Source organism: Opisthocomus hoazin, chromosome 4 (assembly GCF_030867145.1).
Source record: "Opisthocomus hoazin isolate bOpiHoa1 chromosome 4, bOpiHoa1.hap1, whole genome shotgun sequence".
Classification (NCBI taxonomy): Eukaryota; Metazoa; Chordata; class Aves; order Opisthocomiformes; family Opisthocomidae; genus Opisthocomus; species Opisthocomus hoazin.
The window spans coordinates 91,028,733-91,051,212 of NC_134417.1; the positions used below are offsets into that span (position 1 = coordinate 91,028,733).

Sequence of the window (22,480 nt, forward strand, 5' to 3'; positions counted from 1 at the left end):
GCACTGCCCAGTATTGTGCTGGGCTTCCAGCTGTTGCTCCAAAAGGATGGGCATTTCCTGAGCAGAGCTTTGGGATATTCACAGGCATTTTAAGGGGTATGAGATCCTCATGCATAGAGGGCAGACGTCTGTCCCTGATGGAGAATCCTTGCTGAGACAGCAAGACAGGAAAAAATGTACATACTGCACTGTACTACTGTCCTGAAAGGCTGGTTTCCTCAAATGTAGACAAATCTTTGAAATAATCAAGATTAAACTTTCTTATAGACTATGAGCAATTTAAAGAAAAGCACAAAAATGTTTGTTGGAGTCGAAGAGGTTTCTACACCTCAATGGCTGGAGGCAGAATCCATCTCAGCAGTTAGTCACCAGCAGCATGTGTGGAGACGGATGGGACCTCCGTGGGAAAAGCAAATGGCCCATGTCTAATGCAGTCCCAAAGAGGGGAAGCAGAGAGGAACAACTCAAGTAGATGTGCCATCCACAAAGCCAAGGAAGACCGTCTCACTGCAATATCTCATGTGGACACGAGCACGATGAGATCCCTGAAGGAAGATTGGGAAACAAGCTGTTGTAAATAAGACAGTGGAAGGGGGGAGAACAGAAAAAGCAGTGCTGTAATGCTGCTTTTCCTGCTGGAAATAGCTTTTCTAAACATAGCCTGTATTAGTCTTTCAACACTGACACATCATGCGCTTTGTGAAAAAAAAGTCTTCTATGAGTTGTAATAGCTCGTCTCTGTCTAGTGTCTGTCTTCTAAAGGGTAAAGCATCTTATATAAACTTGGATTTTATTTTTCAACATCATAACAGTCATTCTGAGGTTGAATCTGATCGATCAGGAAGGTAGAGACCGATTACCAAGTGCTGCATGAGATAAAGTCTCTCAAAAGCCGGGAAGGGCTGTTTTCCAAATATGTCATTGAGTTGACTGTCAAAGAGGATTCAACAGAAGAACACTGCAGTCAACAGTGAAACTGCATCTCTTATAGAAATATTGGATCTGGTTTAAACTTACCCACCTTAGGCAATGGTAGCAAGAAGCCCAGACAGCGAGAAGGTACCGTGATTTAATCTGTAAGACAGGACAGTGCATCCAAATCTGCTCCAGTGCAGGACATCCTCAAGCCACAGAGGATCCCTGGCTGCAATACGTTATTTTCATGTGCTGAAAATGATACATAAAAATATCTTTTCCCCAGGTAAAGCAAAAAATGCCTGGGGTGGTAGCAACCGCTTAAATAGCCAAACATACCTCAGCATGGAGCATTGATTTGCTACAGGTCTCTCACAGAAGAAGGGTTCCAAAACCCAGCTGCTGCCCATGTGTATGATCCATCTCAGGTCTGTACAAACCACCACCACATTAGGGAAGGAGGTAGGGCCAGAAACTACCACAAAAGCAATGGCTGCCAATACTGGGAGAAAAGGTGATGGGTTTGGGCACCCAGATCTGGGGCTTCTGCTGCCACTGCTTCCCCTCAGTGATAGCAGTAGCTCTGCAAACTCAGGCTGGGGATCCTTGCCTGAGAGCCTCTATTAGGCAGAAACGACGTGCACTTTTTGTGGGCAGCCTTTCCTGGTCCCATAACATATTGCAGTTCCTTGTGACATGCCCAGCCTTGTGTCTCTGCCATAGCTTCAATGAAACCATCCAGAAAGCAATCCCCAATGCTCAATCCACAAAGCAAAACCATTTATGAGGGGCATGTGCTTGAGATGCATCAAAACTGCTCCCTTAAACCTTGTGTCTCACCTGTGAGCTGCTGACTTAGGCTGAAACATGGTTGAGTACACTCACACCAGCAAATCCCCACTGGCTGCAGACACACCAAGCAGTCACTCAGGCTTTGGGTAAAAGAAAAGATGTGTGCCAACGTCACACAGCCCTATGCACACAATAGCAGGGAGAAATAAAGAGCATAGGGATGCCACAGGGAGGACGTTGCCACATCCCGAGTCCTTGTCAGCTCAGGTCTGTGTCTCCTTCCCTCCCTGGGAGTTAACTGCCTGCTCTGCCTCCACCTTCCACCATCGCCACCCTGCAGCAAGTCTCTGCTTATGCCATCTGCCTCACAGGAGGGAGTTGATGTGCACATAAATTGATTAGCAGGAGCCCGTGAGGGGCCCCAGTGTGACATACTAGTGGGTGCTAGGGGAGGGTTGAATTAATATTGAGTGATCAGTGGGGACAAGTCCCTCTCCAAAATGTGTGGTATCAAGAAAATACTTTTCACACTTCCCTTTTTAACCAGTGTGTTTCATAGCAACAGTTTTCAGCAGGAGAGGGGAACGGGGCGGGGGGGGGGGGGGGGCAATGTGATCTTATCACTGGTGCGAATCCAATATTGCTCTGAATTCAACATGTTGCACGCGCAGAGCGTCAGGGAAGAGTCACTAAACAGAAAGCACTGGCAGCCAGATTCTCATGCCCGTGCCCCAGTAAGTGCAGGGTATTGCCAAGCAGAATCCCTGCAGGCAACGAGACCGTTGCCAAATTAACATCTCAGGGATGCTTGGACAGCATGGATATGGGTAAAGATGCAGCCAATGATCTCCTGCAAAGCTGCTGCTGGACTTGGATACACCTTGTGCTGGGGCAATGGCCAGGGCTGGCACCCTTCTTTGGGCAGCTGATTTCTACCTTCAGGTGTTTTGCAGTGGGTTTGGCCCCTAAATGTTGCAGAGAAATTGCTGACTTTTTTTTCTCTTGTAAGTTGACGGTTCCTGTTACCTGTGCTGCAGTGAAAGTTTCGTACTGCATGTTACAGCATTTATTTATTCATTTCCTGAAGAAAAACAATCCTCCTTCCCTTTTCAAATCCCTCCCCTCCCAACGCAATTAAATCTGCCCATACTCATTCATGTTTACCCTGTTTCCCCTTCTTATCTTTTTCTTTATTTTAAAAATATGTATCCGAGTACTTCTTTTCCTAACTGAGTATTTATAATTCCTCATAGTCTTGGCTTTCTTCAAATCCCTGTCCCAAACTCCTTCAGTTTTTGCAGTATCTACCAGGCCATGGAGAGATTACAATTGGACTTTGCTTTCAAGGGCTAATTAACATGGAATTTTTTTCTTCTTTTTAATCCTGAGGAGTAAGTTTGTTCAAGCCAGAGGCTTTATTTCTTTGGGTTTGGAGAGCCAGGTTATACTAGCAGGCAGCCCCACTGAGAATGATGGGAGGGACCACGTTCCCAAGTCACACAAAGTGTCATTCCTCAAGATGCCAACTTTAGTGCCAAGAATAGCATTTGTAATTCCACCGATTCTTGTTTACTCTCCAATGCAGATCACTTCTATCCTGCTGAACCAAGTTTTTGTACATGGCATCATAAACCAGTCACTGAGTTTTTCTCAGTTCGAAGTAGCACCTTTTTGGAGGGTTCTTCTGAACCAGTGCAATGGTTCGCTTCACAGCCCAGCCCCATGAATGCACGCCTGACAGGGCAGAGAGGCTGGTGACTGCACATCAGGACAGCACGTTCTGGCAGCCACTCTGCTACTAAACCAGCTTCCCGCAGATGTACATCTAAAACCTACAGAAAACAGCACCATGCTGGTAGGGATCATGGTCCAGCGTATGAGCCTGTCATTGCTCAGGAGGATTTCCAAGCTTGAGTGCAACTCCAGGCTCAGAGTCAAACAACGTCCAGACCTGAGCTGGCTCCCTCAAGGATGTACCCTGTACTCTCCATGCAGCGTTTAACATGTGTCAAGCATGTCCCCTACAAGCAAGCTTGGCAGGGCTTTCATCTTTTTACCGTAAAGCTTATTCCATAAGGGCTTCGGGTGCTGCAAAAAGCAATCCCAAAGATATGCAGACACAGAGCACAGACACAGAGCAATGCTGACTGGTAATTTGGTGTGTTTACTATGGAAACATGCTGCAGTTCACGACTGTTCATTTCTTCTCTTCCAGGTAGGCTGCAAAGCCATGATGGTTTTCTTCCAGTACTGCGTCATGGCCAACTTCTTCTGGCTCCTGGTGGAGGGCTTGTATCTTCACACCCTGTTGGTCATCTCCTTCTTTTCAGAGAAGAAATACTTTTGGTGGTACATCTTGATTGGCTGGGGTACGCATCTTCTCAAAACTGAATGCCAAGAGGTGATCCTGACTGGCATTTTTAACAGCAATTTAATCCACAAACCTGGGGGCTCAGACAGCAAGAGATGTAGTCTACGTGTTACCTTGCTGCCAAGAATTGTTAGTGCATCCAGAAGCAAGACCAGATGATGGCCAGAGGGGTTTAACAGCATTAGCCTAAATCTTCAAAGGTGTTTAAGAACTTAGTTTTTGCTAGGTTACCTGGTAGTTGAGCATCTCGGCGTCTTAAAGGACTGTGGACCTGAAACTCCTCGTCACCTTTATAGACATTTAGTGCTTTGATACTGAATGGGACCCTAAAGTTGATATTATGCCTTGACCTTAAATTGTAAGGATGGATCCCAGCAAAGCAGGACTCCTGGACTGAACCAGACACTGCAGTCCGTCACCCGCTCCTGGTCTTACAGAATTCAGGCCAGCTAGCTCTCCCGAGATCCCATCCCCTGTGTGCTAATGCTGATAACCTTCTGCTTACTGTATTTATGATGTCTCCAGTTTTAATGTGAATCTAGTCTCAAAGACAGAAGAGAAAAGAAAAGAAAAGAAAAGAAAAGAAAAGAAAAGAAAAGAAAAGAAAAGAAAAGAAAAGAAAAGAAAAGAAAAGAAAAGAAAAGAAAAGAAAAGAAAAGAAAAGAAAAGAAAAGAAAAGAAAAGAAAAGAAAAGAAAAGAAAAGAAAAGAAAAGAAAAGAAAAGAAAAGAAAAGAAAAGAAAAGAAAAGAAAAGAAAAAAGTAAAGTAAAAAGAAAATGCCAAGGAATACAGAATTAAAATCTTCACAAAGTAACTCAGAGGAGAATTGCTAACTTATGCAAATTTATCCTACCAGATCAACTTTCTTTCTTTCTCCAAAGATGAAACAGAGGTCTCTTTTCCCCTTTAAGCTATTTAGCTGAAGATTTATGTAGAAGTAAGCAAAACGACTTTCTATTGCATGTTCTCATTAACTGAAACTGAAAAATAAATAGAGCGGGGAGGAATCTTGAAAACAAAAGGAAAAATAAAATTGTGTCATGTACAAGGGTATGCCTGGACTTGGGATTTGATCATAGCCATAACTTCCATTGAAAGTGACAGGAGTTATGCTTGGGTTCACACTGCAGAAGAGAGACAATTCTCCGTGCTGTAAGCATAAGAAGAGTCGATGTCAGCAGGCCTTGTTTCAGATGCAGTTAATCAGGTCAGAACTTCTTTAAACCTGCCTTGTGCACAGACACCCTTTGCTTCAGCACAGTAGAGCCGGCAGACTTTAAAGAAAAATATATGAAGCTAACGATTTTAAATAAAAGGAAATCTCTCGCACTGTTAATGTATTATGAGATTTCTTGGGTGAGGAAAGACAATTCAAGAAAATAACAGGTGCTGGAAGGATCTTTTGGCCTTTCAGTCATGCATCATTTGCAAGAGCGTCAGTGATGGATCTGAAATGGATCATGCAGGAATTAATAATTTGGATGCACTCATTAGAGTTCTTTGTTTTTATTACTGTGGCACTCAGAAATCACTGGTAATAAATAATATGCAAATCTATGACTAACGCAGAACAAAGCAAAATGTCCTTCATGGAGTAATTGCAATCTAAATCTAATCAAACACAAGAGGCAGAGAAAAGAGGCACCACAATGATGAAACAGGACTATCCTCGTCAGGCAGCAGATCATGCGGTGAGGAGAAGAGGCAGGTTCATCTGGCCAACTACAGACATCTACTTGTGAACTGGTCACTCTGGGCTCCCTTACAGTCAGTGGAGATCCAGGCAATACAGTCAAGGGAATCCAAGGGGGTGTTTCTTGTCCTAAAACAATGATCTGAAGTAGCTCAGATGACCTGTGTGTTAGAAGTACATATTTCTCCCCGTTGATGCTAAAGAGAGCCTGTGGTGACTGGCTTAGATACAGGTGTCCACACTGTAGATGTCTAAAGTGATTCCTACTCCTTGCATTTCACCATCAGAAATTCTTTTGTAGGCGCTGCAACAGGAAGATAAATCTGCTAGGGAGCAGTTACAGGAAATTCATCTTACATGGCAGGTGGAAGAGAAAGGCAACACTTCGCTTGTTTGGTGTGTGAGCATTGAAAATGTGAAGCATTTGCCCACTCTTGAGGGAAGGCATCACCTCAGTCACTCAGGAGAGATGGATAGTGGGAGAGAACAGCTCTGAAAACAATGATAAGGATTTCTGAAAGTAACACCATCTTCTCTCTTTCCAGGTGCCCCCTCCTTGTTCATCACTACTTGGACTATTGTCAGGATTTACTTTTTCGATGTTGGGTAAGCAACCGTTGAGTTTGTTTGTCTCAATTCTCTTTCCTTTATATTTCTTCTTTCCTTTATCTCCAAGGCAGGCCAAGGAAAGCCCTGAAGTTTTAGTAACTCAGCCATCCTGCCCTAACCCCAATGGCAGTATGAGCAGAACAGGGGCTTTCCTCTGCCACCATGAGCTGGGAAACTCTCCAAGTTCTCCCTGAAGACACACGGTTTATGTCAACGTAGGCCAGTCACTCACCCTCTTTGTTTCCCAGCCCCTTGGTCAGGCTTTTTGCAGAGAATTTGTGAACAGACCCTGATGGTTGCCTTTGGTCCTGTGGTCCTGTGTATAACAAGGATGCCAGCTGAGCAGCTGCCCACTTCTCAGAGCAGAGATTTGCATCCTGCAGAATTGACCCTGAATATTCTCATGCAGCAGATATTTAGTAAACACTCTTATTAGCTCTGCCACAGAGAACTCTAAAAACTCTTTTTTTTTCCTCCAGGCAGATTTTAGGATCTGTTTTTCATCCTCTTTAACCTAACAGCTGCCTTTCATACTTCATATAAAAAGCAGACGGAATACAGATAAGTAAATGAGGCAGATATTAGAGTTATCCAAGGATATATGCGAGCAAATAGGATCTGATCCTGCTATGCTCCTTCGTGCTTTTACTCAAGCAGTCAAACTACAGTAATTGGAAAAGCTTTTATGAGAAAACACTCCAGAGAGTTACAAAATCAGGTGCTTATTATGTAGTCACTGTGCATGCCCTCGCTTCTTGCATTTACAGCATATGGTTAACTCCATTTTCTCCTGTGCATTCTCTCTCTCCAAATGTGTCCTGATTTGTCCTTATTTCAGTAAGAGAAGCAGCTCAGATTTCTCATTGCATTTTTGATTTGTAGTCATGTTAACACGTTTCCTGAGGGCTACTGACTTCTTTTATGGTTTCACTCTATCTGCATAAGACTGCCCTTGTTTACTTTGTTAATAAATAGCCTCTACAATGAGATAGAGACCAAAGGATTTAACCAGTCTGGATACCAATTCTTCTTACTACATATTTCCACTCAGCTCCAGTAATTCTCAAGACTAATACAGACTTCTTTGCATTTTCTGGAGGCTTTAAAGCTCTACATTTGTGTGCCAAGTAAAACAGAGTGTGAATTTACAGGATGTGCTAAGACCTAACGTAGACTTTTTTGGCATCCTAAAATTACCTACAGAGAAAAATTACAGGAAATTAATCCAGATTAAATAGTACCTAATTATGTCACATTGGTTAAACAACTTTAAGCCTCTATTTAAGCATTCTGACTCCAAATTAAAGTGACCTTCATTCAGACTGCCTGAATTTATTTTAAAAATGAAGTGCACTAGACACAATTAGGGCCACTTTAATTCTAAATGAAAGGGCAGCATGCACCTGACTAAGTGTAAGCATCTGTATCTGAGCAATTCTCTCTAGTCTCCTTTTATAGCTAGTGGAGATTTAGTCAGTGTAGTCCATGGAGTGCAATTCTTTTCATCCCAAAGTTGATGCCTAAAATAGGTTTCCGGAACTGTGCCCTAACAGTGCTTCTCTTCATCTACCATCACTTGCGCTGTCAACATTTTTAATTAGAAGAGCTGAATCCAGGTGAAATTGTCTATGGTGGGTTCCACTAATCTATTTCAAGCATAAACGCAGACCAGCTTTCATGAATGCTCTCCTAAAAATGCACCTTTGGTCACCTGACTCTCATGAGGTCTGCAGATAAATATGTCCTGAGCAATATTAGTCATTTCCACGTCATTCCTATTTTGTCATTTCCTTGTTGGCTTTAAAATATAGTTCTAAATGACCTAGGTGAGTGGTGTGGTGTGCAGACAGTTCTGACTTCAGGATGAAATAAATCACACCCTGGACCCTATGGACTTGTCTGACTAGGTCCGTAGCTCAGATGCAGCTAGCTAGATGTAGTCTGACTAATCCCACCATAGGCTGGCTGTCATCTTTTTCAGAAGGGCAGGTGTTTTTTTTCTGATGGTAGGAATTGCTCTGTGCTTAACAAAAGCCCCATCCGTGATGGTGGATAGCACTGGAGGCCTCATGAATCTGTGGTTTTTGATAGCTTTTCCTTGCAGCAGACCTCACTGTAAGAGAAACAAGTGAATCACCATCCTCCCCCACATTAACACTGAGATAACATCCTCCAGCCCATTCCATTACCAAGGGGTAAAGAGCTCACAGAATTATATCTGGAGTAACCGCTACCTACCAGTGCTCAAAACCACTGCAAAGCAAGTCTTCAGCCCTTCCTGGTTCACGCACATCAGGTTTATTCCTCTTCATATAACCTAGTATAGCTATCTCTATCACTCAGAGAAACCAAGTATCCAAAAAGGTTACATAGCTGCTTGCTTGTATTTCTTGATATTTTAAGTCTGGTTTTGTTTCTCTTTAGGTGCTGGGAGGAAATAGTGGAATCCCCGTTCTGGTGGATCATTAAAACTCCTATTTTGGTGTCTATTTTGGTAAAGTATCAGCACATTCTGCTGGCTGCAAAGCCATCTTTAGTACTAAGTGGGGGGGGGGTGAAGGGATGTTAAGAAGTGTTCTGTAAATGTCTGTGGAAAATACATTGACAGATAAAATCCCACTGTATATTGAATGTCTGTCTTAGGTTAAGGAAGCTCACCCTCTGAATAAACATCTTTACCTTTAAGCATTGACCACGGGAAGAGCTTGAGTGTCTAAAGAACCAAGGTGGAGCTCATTTGATTTAACACTGACCACCTCCATCTCAGCTGGTCACCCCAGGCACTCCGCTGCAGTAGGTGTGGGTGTGTGTAGCCAGAGGAGGTTGAGGAACATAGGTAGAGATCCAGGAAAATCTTGTCTAATGAATCAGTGGATGTCTAAATTCGATCAGATTAATTGTGCCATGAATGTTTTTGTTTCTCTGAGCTGACCGTATGCAGAGCCGAGAATGACTTGTTCAGTTGTAGTTGTCAATACCATAAAGTAAAATGGGAGAAGTCCTATCGGAGAAGGCCTTTCTTAAATTTCTACCTAGATACAAAGAGGTTACATTAATTCCCCCTTATATTTGCCTCCTGTTGTAGCATCCAGTGCAAAGTTGGATTCCAGCTATGTGGTTTTTAAGTTCTTGAGAAGCTTGGCTAACTTCCAGATAAATCAACAAGTGCTTGACTTCTTAATTCTCTGGATATGATCAATTCTGATTACAGAAACCATGACACTTCTGAGGAACTCTGAGTCCTTCCACCCTTGTTGAATATTACATGTTTACTCTGTCGTGTATCAAGCCAAAACTTGAAATCAAATGAACTTGAGTTAAACTTAGCTTTGAGTTTTCTTAAGTGAAGGAAAGTATGTGGGAAGGGAAGAAAAGGAATGCAACAGAAATCAAACCAAATGTATCTTTATTAAACAGAAATCTTTTCTTAGACATATATTCTTCTTATTCCGCGTACACTATGACCTTTACAAGAAGACTTTTTTCTGTAGCATTTGTCATACAGGGATTCCAAACTGAAACTGTTTGAATAAATACTTATTCTTACTCTACTCACCTCACTGAAAAGAAATGCAATACTTAGGTGACACACCTCAAAATATTTTTATCATCATATAAAGCTATAGATAGTATTTCCCTTTCCTGAGATCACCTTTTGGTAAAGAAATACACCCTGTTCTCCTCGGATCAGTGAGTCTGTATTTTCTTTTGGCCAATAAATTATTTCCTCGTAGCCAAACAAAATTTGCCCAGCAATTTCTGATTTTCCTTCTGCAGGTATCATATAAATCTGGCAAAAATGAAGGGCGTGAAAACCACTAGCTGATGAACAGGAGGTTTCTTCAGGGAGGAATGCAACATTTTCTCCATATCTATGCAACTAAAACATAGATCTCAATGGAAGGAAGAAATACATATATAAGATATATATATGATATTAAGCACTGGGAACAGATCAAGTGCCTTTGATTATATTCTAGGTTGAAAAATAAACCAAACAACTTCTCCAATAGCCCCATAGCCATATCTTTTACCACGTAATGCTAAGACTGCACTAAGCCTGTAAGTCATACTCCACCTGACTCATCACTGCCCTGTGTCCATGTTTGCTCTTGAATACTACAAGCCAACACAGTCAGTATTTAACTGCTTCCATCTTATCTTCAGTGCTTCAGCTTGTGGGCTATCAATGCTTCTTAGAGTAATTAATCTAGATGATACTGCTCTGAACTCATAAATCTTACTTGCCAGCAAGTCAAATGCAAACCATTTTTATAAACAAATAAATATGAACAGCAACTGTGATAAATGGCATGGGATAGATAAAAAGTGATTAAGCAATGCATCATAACCAAGAAATACAATTAATTTCCAATCACTCATAGCCTTTGAAAAAAGAGTGAGTGTCTAATTTAGAGATGTGCTTCCATCTACTTTATTCACCTGTTGTTGAGATAAATGTAGGAATTGTTGGAGGAAATTTTACAATCTCTTTTTGCAGGAAATCAGATTGGCTGGTTAACACAATCCCTTCCAGCCACTTAGTCTCTAAACATGAGAATCATCTGTGAGTTCGCTAGCCATGAAAGGATAAAGAAAGACGTGTGCCAAACTACAACTAAACTAAACTAAACTAAGTCCACAGAAATCTGTCATCGCTTTTCTATTGTACATGTTGCATGAATAACAACGTGATTCAATGGATAGGACCTTGAAAGCAAATAGAATTGCATTCAACTCATGCCATCTACTACGCACCTTTAGGAAATTGTCATTCCTATCTCTACACCTGAGCTATTCAATAAGGTTAGCATTGCTTGAGTGTGTTGATGGAGCACGTGAGATTTTTTTCAGTGAAAAACACCATCTAAAATCTAGGTATTAGCTAGACTCCTCTGGTCTAATGTCTTAGGAGACAATGTTTTCCACTGTGTCAGTGTGATCTGTCACTTGCTATAAAAGGTCTCCATCTTCTCTCCAGAGAAGACATGCCCAATAGCATTGAGTAGAGAGGCCTGCAGGAGTGGATATTACTTTGTGTTTTGTTTTGGTTTCCTTGGCTCACCACCTCAGTCTTTGACATACTGAGCAGCCAGTCCCATGTCACCGTTTCCTGAGGTCTTTGACGTCCGTCGCTCTGCTAACTCCCAAGGCTCTTTTCCTACCCTGTCATCGGCACACCCCCGCGCAGCAGGACGTCGTGCATAACTGTGCTCTATGGGTTTGACATCATCATACTTGGGATGTATGACACAAAGTCCCAAGCAGGCTGATGTCAGGCCCAAGATGGCTGCCATCCTGTGTCGGTTTACTATGTGCTCCCAGAGTGTGGTTCTCTGCTCATGGCTTTTTAACAACAGCTTGCTCCATGACAAAAATATTGCAGTAAAATTAATTCCTCTCTTATGATGGGCTCTTTTCACTGGAGAAAAATACTAATTTATTATTTCTCTCTCTGTTTCCTTTCTCCCCAACCCAACAGGTGAACTTCATTCTCTTCATTTGCATCATCCGTATCTTAGTCCAAAAGTTGCATTCCCCAGACGTTGGACACAATGAAACCAGCCAATATTCGTAAGTCCTAGATTTTTTCATCCATGTGATATGGTTATTGGGAAACCTGTTTGGCTGTTAGTTCATTATTGCATCTGTCTGCATTGACCAGAATGAAGTATTTGTTAATCAGTTGAAGATGATCAGAAATTAGGAAATATGGCTTTTGCTAAAATGGCTGGGCAAGTTTTGTGTCAGTTTGAACAGACAGGAGGGAAAGCTTTCTCCTGCGATTAACGATGAAGTGAGAGCAACAGTAATGATCATGAAACAAAATATGTTTTTTCTTGGTTTATTCAATATTTATTGGATTCTGAAGGAAGAGGGACCCTGATAACAAAGAGTAGCTGTCTACACTATATGGGCATTTTTTGTACTGAACTAGTTACCCTCAGCTCCCTTTTTCAAAGAAGGAGAGATCTAGAAAATTAGTACATTCAGTAGAATCTATGTCTCAGTGGCCAGGACTTGTCTTTAGCTGCAGTATTTTAAGAGTGTAAGAACTCTGTCTGTCTGCATGGATTTATTCTGGCTTCAATGCACATAAAATAAAAGTTCAGACCAGCTTATTTTTTACTCTTGCCACTGATCTGGGTCAGCATTTCAACTACCCTGGATATTTATTAAATGTTTCCTAGAAAAGAACTGAAAAGAGAAAAGTCCGATGTCTATATGGTCACTGCTCAGAAATCTTCTTTGTCTTTGGAGGGAGCTGTGCACTTAGGTACCCTGAAGAATCTGACCTCCGTTCATCTTTCTGAAAGATGGTAGAAAATATCAATGTGGTCCTCAAATACTGACCAGCCATGACACGGAGTCTTTATCTCTAGTGACGGTAAATTATACATTTCATCCGCCTCAAGACAATCTCAGATTTATGAAAGGAAATTCCAGTATTTGACCTTAACTTCTCCCTGCAGCAGCCAAAGCCAATTACCTCTTTTTCTGTCATCACAATACACCAAATTTACCAGAGCCTGTGCTTTCTATCACCTCCCTTTATGTATTTCCAATCGGGCATTGTATCTTTGTACCCCCAGGATTGCAACAGCTTTGGCCAGGTACATAGATTAAATCAGCATATTGAAATATGTTCTAGTACTAAGTAGCAGCCTGGAGCAGTTGGCTCCCATTCATCTCAGTAGAAGTGCTGCCAACACGCATCGGAAGGGTTATGCCCGGATTGCCTCGGAGGTCATGCTGAGCTTTGGGTTCAGGGCTTTTTACTTCACATTTTCCAATTAAGTCAGGAGGCTTTCTTTGCCTTGTAAACAAGCGTAGCACAGCCGGGCAGTAAGTAACACGGACTTCCCCACACTGGCATGCCAAACAGGAGGCACTGCTGAGGTACAAATGATCTTCACATCTTCAGTTCCCCACTTCCTTTCTGCACCTGGAAAACATCTCAGCTCCATTAGGACATGAATCTGTTGCTCACTTACAGGTGTCCAAGCCATAGAGAATTATAGAATAATTAAGGTTGGAAAAGACCTCTAAGAACTTCAAATCCAACTGTCAGCCCAGCACCACCATACCTGCTAAACCATGTCCCGAAGTGCCACATCTACACATTTTTTAAACACCTCTGGGGATGGCGACTCAACCACTTCCCTGGGCAGCCTGTTCCAGTGCTCAATAGCACTTTCAGTGCAGAAATTGTTCCTAATAACCAATCTAAACCTCCCCTGATGCAGCTTGAGGCCATTGTCTCTCGTCCTATCGCTGGTTACTTGGGAGAAGAGACCAATGCCTGCCTCATTACAACCTCCTTTCAGGTAGTTGTAGAGAGCGATAAGGTCACCCCTCAGCCTCCTCTTCTCCAGACTAATCAACCCCAGTTCCCTCAGCCGCTTCTCATAAGACTTGTTCTCGAGACCCTTCACCAGCCTTATTGTTCTCTGGACACACTCCAGCATCTCAATGTCCTATGAGATGCTTTAGGACATTTGAGATACTTGCCTGGACCTGGCATATAGGACCAAGGACTTATGGGAGACTACTTCCCTTGTATAGTGGCAGCTGGCCACCAGTCAGATTTTCTGGGGCACCTGGAGGTCTCCTTGACTGTATTGACTACAGTGGGACATGAGACACCACACTTTACTGTGGAAATAAATATGAAGTGTCCCAACCTGAAGGCTGGATCCCCATGAAGGGGAGTTCTCAATGTGGTCATAAGTTTTTAGTGTTTAGAAAGCTCTCTGTAGAGACATCTGGGGTCCAGACCGTTTTATAAATGCCATTAGGGATGTGTTCTGCAATTGTAGGTACCTGGATTCTTTTACATGTCATTCCTTTATTATCTGAAATTCTGCTGTTAGCTTCAAGGGTTTGGCCTGCAGGACCCAAGAGATCTTCACAAAAAACTGCTGCTAATGATACATGTGGGTTCCTCCTGCCAAATCTGAAATAAGTATTTTTTACTCTAACAATATCAGGGATCTCTCATTTGCATTTCTCTCTCCTTCTTTTGTTTATTTTATATTGTTTACTTCATAAAAAAATAACATGTTGACATGTTGACAGTATTATTCAATTGCAACCAGTTTCAGTTTAGCTGCAGGCTGGAATTAAAGTGTGCTGCTGACTCATTCATTAGTGCTACAGACAGTGAACCGGGCTTTAACGTATTCAAAACTGTGAAAACAAATCTCCCAGTACAGTTTTCTGGAAATGACTGAGACATATGCAAGAATAGGACAGCAATATTTCAGGCAAATAGAAGTTGTTTGCTGCAATAGAAATCTTGAGCAAAATTCATCTCTTTCTATTCTGTACATGTTCATAGATCAATATCATCATCATAGTTTTCTGGGTAACTTTTCCGTTGTGCGTTCAAGGAGCATGACTAAAATATTGGTTCACTCTTACCCACTCCAAAGGAGAGCAGTAGGTTCAGTGCAGGCTGGTGGAGACATGTTTTCCCTAAATTGCCTGTCACCAGGTATATTTGTCAGAGAGGGTAGGACTAAGAAGTTCACCCTGTGCTGGGAGTGAAAGTAATGAGGTTTTTGAGAAGCCATGGCTTCCAGTAGGTAGCTTTAAACAGCTTTGGACAATCTCCCAAGCAGTTCTGCCTCCTGCACAGCCAGGCTTTAGTTTACTGGGAGAAATTGCACCATGACTAGAGAAGATGATTCTCCTCATTGCAGTGTTTTTTGGGAGGAGTCTTTTAAATATCATAGGGCTAGACCACAGGGCCCTTGCCTTGAAGCCAAACTGAGATCTAAAACATCACTCAATACTCTGGGGAAGCTCAGAGCTGGGAGTAAAAGACTGGTTTGGAGTGTTGTGCAAACTGGAGGAGGGGACTCCTAAGGTTTGGCTTTTATGCCCTTTTCATTGCCACAGTCCAGCCAGGAGGGAAAGTGCTATAACTGTGGCCCCGATGTTCTCTGCAATGATAATATGAAATTTTCTAGTCCACTGGAGTCTGCAAACAGTGTCTCTATGAATACGATATAGGAAGGTAGCATCCCATCGATCTCCTCTAGGTTGACTGTTCCTGAAAGACTGGGGAGACAGAAGAGATCTCTGCAAAGCCACTAATGTTATTCACTGAACTGGGATCTGCTCAGAAAGTTAGTTGCTTTCATGTATGTCAGGAGCTAAAGGAGGTCTAGTAGGGTCATATTAGTGTGGGCCACACTGGCCAGAGCTGCTTCTAAGAGCAAGGAATGTGGTACCCTGATGGTCACCTATGACAGTGACAGTCCTCTGGCAGAGCAAGACATCAAAAAGGACTCAGATTTTTTATCTACTCACTATAAGCTGGGATGTGCCTGCTGGTGAGGGGGGTGGTGGGAAAGCCATATTCCTGGAAAGATCCTTGGCTTCCTACAGGCACTCATTTTCCTGGAATGAGTGGCACCCAGCTGCCTTTCAGCCAGCACACATTGCCTGGGGAACCACAGCCTCCAACCACAGCCTTAATGTTAAGCTGTCCTTCGGCCAGACTCAGGGAAAGCTGGAAAGGTCTCCTGGGAGATAGAGTGGTGAGAATCATCTGCATAAAAGCGGGCACATCAGCCTTCCCAGTGGGCTTCAGCAGATGGCAAATAAATGAAGATAGTCTGAGGGGACTGAGCCGGATGAGACTTTGGAGGTGAAGGGTTTGCAGATGGAAGTATTTCCAGCATTGCAGCCAGAACTTCAATTCTTCCAGAAGCCTCTGGGAGAAGGGGACATGAGGTGATGTAGCGGACCAAGGGAGCCAAAACCCCCAGAAGTATCCTCCTGATTTCATTTAATTTCCATCAGCTATATTTCAATAATGATTATATTTAATAAATTATCATCTCTTCCTAATTAGACCTCTGATTATGCAGCCTGATGCCATTAAGCACTAATACTGTTCATCCCCCTCCTTTGGAGACACTCATTGTGCGATAGCCTGTCATTATTCTGAGTTAAACATACCATTTCTCTCCCAGAATCTGTAATTTTGAGAAATCCCAAGCAAACAAAGACAGCGCTGGATGATGATTTAGATTGTAGAGATGAAAAAAGATCTCCGGTGGGAGGGGAAGAAGAGAGAAGGGAGAAAGAAATACCTCCATTGAAGTCACTGGGAATAAAGATGTCACATTTTATGTTGTCACCACATCTGAAATTACCAGCCATCTGCAGTCTGCAGGCCAAGGAGAAATAATTTAGGGCTGATCACTCTGCCTCAACTGGAGGCACGTGTATATTTATATGAGAGCTGTTATCAAGGAGGAAAGCAAGCCTGTGGAAATGATCTCAGCACAGTACTTGGTTCTTGCTTCACATGTCATTGCATCCTATACCAGGTCATCAGAGGGATCTTGGGGAGGTTAGACTGTGAGAAGCTGTTTCAGCTTGACCCTTTCCTGGTACCCGAGACGCATCTTCCCTCTGGGCCAGGGCAGGCTCCTGATGCTGCCTCGCTCGAGGCTGCTGTTGAAAGGCTGAATGTTCCCAGAACCTCAGGGTAAATGGCCCATATCACATCTCCTAACGGCAAACAAAGGTACTTAACATGCATGATACAGTCTACATGATACACCATCCTGATCCAGGTTATCACCAAATATGTGCTGCAGCAAATTACAGTTTTGGGTTTGCATAGGGCTCAGCTGCAGAATTTCTCACCAGTTTACCCTTTAGCTCCTCGTCCCCCTCTCATTATGACTCGTGTTTGTCTTTCCGACAGGAGGCTGGCCAAGTCCACCTTGCTGCTGATCCCTCTCTTTGGCATTCACTACATCATGTTTGCTTTCTTCCCTGACAATTTCAAAGCAGAAGTTAAGCTGGTCTTTGAGCTCGTGGTTGGGTCATTCCAGGTAAGACAGCCTTTGGGCCACCAGGTCTGTTGGTAGGGAGAAGTATAACAAGCATGACAAGGGAATAAGCAAATATGTGAGCTGGGTTTTTCCTGGGCGTGCCCAATACTACTCTTATACCTTTGGGGAAAAAGCTACTGACTCCAGCTTGGCCAGGATGGAAGATGATTGCATGTTTTGCCTCCTGGAATTCCAGAAGGAGATGCTCTGTCCTCATTTTAGGCACAGGAAAAGAAAATGCACCTCTGTATGTTAGTCGCCCTGGGTTTTTTTGTACTGAAGGGAGAAAAATGAGCACCTCAGTGCAGTTTACGTATTATTGACATGGTGTAAGACAAAATAAATTGCCTTCGGGAGGAATGTCTACCTGGCCATTAACAAGAGCCTTGTCTGTCTTCAACCAGTCTACTTGCATGAACTTTTTCCTCATTAATAAGCCAAGTCCTGCTTGTAGATCCTGCTCAAGCACGATTCCAGTTCATTAGTATAGGAGACAGGTTCCCCATGAGGGTGGATAATGGGACTGTCCTCTGCCTTAATCCTCAGAAAGCCCTGATGGAATTTGCTTCTTAGACCTTCCTTCACACTTCACTTCCGTCAGTTCCCATGTTGTGCTGTTAACCTTGGCCCTGCTGTTGCATGAAAAATAGCACTTATTTATGTATTTCATGCCATTGCATTCATGCATTTATCAGGTCTAGCCACTTTGTGTTCTCACAGCTCGCAAGCAGGATCTGTCTGTCACCATGTACCATACACGTGTCAGTGCAATGCTTTCTTCAGGGGTGAATGAGTTAACGTCCCTGTCTACATCGTCATCCTTTCACATCTGGCATCTCTCCTTTGAGAGATAAATAGACCTACACTCACTTCTTGTCTTTAGTGTTTGCAGCCAAACAAGTGTTTGCAGGGATAGAGATAGAGATAGGTTTGTTTTATTTTTTGCAGTGAAAGCTGAGATTCTCAAAAACGAGGTGTCATTGCAGGGGAGATGGGAAAGGAACAGTTTAGCCCTATACCATGTCTAAGATCATTCTGACCTTGACAATGTACTAGTAACGATGTTTAGATCTCCCCAGTTTCAGCTGGCAAGACCAAGCAGGGAAGTTGTGTGTTGTATCACAGCCAGTTGCCTCTAACTCCCCAGTTTGAATGACCAAGTGCTGCCTGTAGAGCTGAGCTGACTGCTGATGGCTTTAACCACTAGTCTGGAGCAATCTTTGAACTCACACCCATACACCTGCTGCAAGGTACCTTAATCAATCTTCCCCTACTCCTTTTGTTGGGAAAATGCAAGCAAGTGGTTTTTAAGGGGCACCTTAGCAGTCCCCCAGCAGTGTGCACTTTCTCCAAGGCTACAGTGAGTTTGGGTGGTGATCAAGTGGAATATCAGCTATGAGGTGCTAAAAACCTGTTCTCTCCTTTTCCCTAGGGATTTGTGGTGGCTGTCCTGTACTGCTTTCTCAATGGGGAGGTAAGAGCAACAGTATTGTTTGATTAATGTTTGCAGCTAAGGCAAACTGAGTGCTTGTGGAGAGTGGATGGAGAAGTGTCCCATTCCTGATGTTACCATATTGGGGGACCAAGTCAAGTCACTCACTCCAGAAAAACAACGCAACCATTTGCTTGACAGTTTCCAGCACAATAAATAAACAAATTAGCACTTCTGTGCGCACTGCAGTACTGCTGCTGCTGAGTCTGTTGTTACTCATGAGACGGCATCAGCAGAACTCCCATATGACCTTGTATAACCCTGATCCGAATGGACCACCTTCAGCAGGGAAGGATAAAGCCCAACTTCCAAGCCCTACTCATGCCTAGCACCTTCATGAATCCTCCACAGAATCAGGCCCACTGCCATGATGGAGGCTTGTTAATGCAGTGATATTTTTGTACCATGCTCCATCTGCCCGTAAGAAAGTCAGCAGAGACTGATGAAACGCATATTGTGAAGGCTACCAAGTAGATGTGAGCAGCTAAAAACTTGGAGCTGCTGTCAGCTGGAGCACTTTCAGCTCAATAAACCGAGCACGGACAAGAAAGAAGCAGCTGTGATCTGGGTTTGTGTTCCAGCTTCCTAGGGAGAGGAAGAGTGTCCAGAATCACAATTTGCCCTCTTACAGCTCTGATGCTGCTTTCAGCCACGCTGATGCCATGTGTACATCACGCAGTGGCACCCAGGGCAGACAGCTGAGCTCCAGCAGAGAACTTTGCCAGTAAGCCTACATAGAGCCACGCAGTACCACACAAACTTGTTAATGATCCAAAACTGATATAGGCGTTGACGTAACTTGTTAGGCACAGACTGGTGCCAGGTACTATTCCTGTGCTTGCTGATCCCAGAGACCCTCAGACACACACACAGAGTTGCTTTATCCAATTCATACTGTTATCTAAAAATTGGGACTGGAAGGCTGTAGGAGGGGACAGGGATGGTGGCCAGATATGCTCAGGATTTAAATATGGACAGTGTAAACCAGATAATAACTGTAAACTCCCTGAGCAGGAGCATGCATCTTCTGTCAGAAAAGCACAGCTGTACTGACAGCTTTACAAACAAGCTATAGTTAAATCGTTTGTGTTTGGACAAAAACGGGGCAGTGAAAAAAAAAAATCTTAATTGTATTCACAATGTGTAGAATATGTTGCCATTAAAGTGAAGTAGTGTGGCACCTTCACTGTATCGGATAAGAAATTCCCTGTGCTCACCTTTCTGCTGAAGCTCAAGGATTTCGGCTCTAGTAGTTTACTGTCTGGAGTGTCACCTCTCTTTTACATGGTTAAAGTTCTGGCCAGGTGGAGTTTAATGACCTTTATAAAATAATTATTGGCCTCTCCATAGGTGGGTCACCCATGGCTGCTCACACAATCAAGTCAGAGCAATAGAAAACGCTCTCCTCTGCTGACTTGCTTGTCTTTCCACCACCTAGGTCCAAGCTGAGCTCAAGCGAAAGTGGCGGAGGTGGCATCTGGAGCGGTTCCTGGGCTCAGACATGAAATATCACCACCCTTCCTTAGGCAGCAACGGCACCAACTTCAGCACCCAGATCTCCATGCTGACCAAGTGCTCACCAAAGACGCGCCGGTGCTCTAGCTTCCAGGCAGAATTCTCTCTGGTGTGATGGCAAGAGGCTCTCCAAGCACTGAGCATCCAAGAGAGAAACTGAGAGACAGAAGGATCCCCAGGAATCAGTTATATGATGACAAATCCTCATGAAATGACATGTTAAGCATGAGCCAACACAGGACACAAAACTGGAAAAGCCACTGGCATCCAGAACAAGATCAGACAAGCCAAGAGGCAGAGAAATACTTTTCCTCTCTCTCTTCTCAGACCTTTCACTCTTGGGTTTCAAGCCCTCAGGGGTAGATAACTATGAGTAAAGGTCCCAGTCACTTCAGGAGAGCCTGGGAGATCCTGATGTGTCATAAACAATGAAGTACAGGGGGTAAGGGAGGGGAGAGCCTGAGTCCTTGATTGCTTTACAAGAACCAGCATCTCTGAAACAGAATAATTGCACTTTCAAAAAAAATGAGCCAATAAAGGAGAGAGGGAGGCAAGAAGAAGGGAAAATATATGCCAAACATATGAATGTGCCAAAAGTCACATTGATAAGAAGTGGTGATAAGGCACCACAGACAGAGTCGGGGACATGGGGAGAAGGGACAGGAGGACCATGAGCAGGAAGGGGAGAGGCCAGCGCACGTTTTTATCCATTTTACATATGTGAAGATGAAGCTGCAGCACCAGGAAAGCCGCTTGGAGGATGCCCTAGTGCTGCAGTGTGTTCTGCTAATTGCCCACCATCGTCGTTAGCAAAAGCTTTCCAAGCACCTTTGGGTGCCTTCTGGAAGAGCAGGTTGCTGAGAAGGAACAGCGTGAATGCCCTTCTTTGCACTGTGTTCACGACATCGTGTTTTGTTTGGTTGTTTTCAATGAACAGGAAACTCGATTTGCATGTATAAAAAACAGGTACAGATGCCAAAATCGGAGCGCGGCTGTGTTTTCCATTCTTTTTAAGTTCGCCCATAGATTTTGGTGGTTAATGCACCCAGGGTCATTAGGGATCAGGGGAAAACAGTTGGTCTGTAATTTGTTTGCACTTGCTTAGCACACACTGCCAGGAAAAGGAGATGTAGAACCCTGTAATCCTTAATTGAATCGGACCTGCCATAAGGAGTCACTCGCCAGATGAAAAAATTAGCGTCACAGCAGCAAGCAAAATCGCTTTCATCAGAACAAGGTTGTCTGAGCACATAACTGGCACCCCAGGAATCAGGAAGGAGTGAAGGAGCTACTAAATTGAGTTCTTCTTCAGCTTTTGTGGGGAACTTTCATCCTATGATGAAGGCATTGTTAGATCTTTAAGATGGGCGTGTGTATTTTACCTCTTTTCTGAAGGTCTATTACTTTCCATACAGGGGCAATCCCTATTTGAAAAATGCACATAGATCCTGATGAAACCAAGGGAACAGTTTTTTTTCTTTTCTTTTCTTGGTGGAGTGGCAGAGGAGAGGGGTGACGACAAATCCTCCTCAGACATGCCAGGCTGGCAGCTTGCAGGGCATCACATGCAGTTCACATGCTCAGGCACTGCGTTTGAGACCATCCCTGCAATCCCAAACTCATTCAGAAGACAGACAAAACAAGGGTGCAGATGCTTGTGTTGGTGTCCCACCCAACTGCCTCAAATGGGGTTGGAGCAGTTTTACGCTGGGTGTGGGAAATCCCTGCCAAGCTCAGATATACACTTCATAACTGGGCTTCTGTCATCATAACGTGTCACAGCACCGTCATTGTAAAGGAGAGTCTGGGTCACCGATACATGCACTTGGAAAGGAAAGTGGGCTCCTCTTTCAGAGATATCGTACTAAGAGCACCTGGAATTCTTTTTCTTCAAAATGAAGTATAGTTTTTTGAAGGGAAGCATCTTTAACTTGGTGGTTTGGGTTTTTTTTTCCTTGCTTGCTTGCTTGCTTGAAGCATCTGTGATTCATTGCCAACAAACCACACTGAGCCCAGGAGGAGCGTAGCAGATCTGGACATCCAGTTCCTTTCTCAGTTCTGAGAGGGCGGTTGTTCCACACTGTAACCCTCCCCAGAGCTATACCTTTTATCATCTGAGCTCGATGCTTCCAAAGTATTTCTCCATATGTGGGACTGAGAACAGTGTAGAGGGCTGAAGTCAGTAAGGGGCATGAGATACTCTGATACAACTGCCCTGAAGGGTAAACATGCAC

At 43.5% G+C, this 22,480-nt stretch overlaps 1 protein-coding gene across 1 annotated transcript in view; it reads left to right on the forward strand.

Moving 5' to 3' along the window:
- Positions 1-21,227, forward strand: part of LOC104326238 (vasoactive intestinal polypeptide receptor) — a 116,154-nt gene extending 94,927 nt beyond the window's left edge. Inside the window, exons 7-13 of the mRNA XM_075419874.1 lie at positions 3,923-4,076; positions 6,317-6,377; positions 8,805-8,874; positions 11,863-11,954; positions 17,110-17,239; positions 18,672-18,713; positions 20,170-21,227. Of these exons, the coding sequence (XP_075275989.1) occupies positions 3,923-4,076; positions 6,317-6,377; positions 8,805-8,874; positions 11,863-11,954; positions 17,110-17,239; positions 18,672-18,713; positions 20,170-20,361 (741 nt within the window). The 3' untranslated portion in view covers positions 20,362-21,227. The remainder of the gene's footprint in view (positions 1-3,922; positions 4,077-6,316; positions 6,378-8,804; positions 8,875-11,862; positions 11,955-17,109; positions 17,240-18,671; positions 18,714-20,169) is intronic.
- Positions 21,228-22,480: the final 1,253 nt, after the last annotated feature.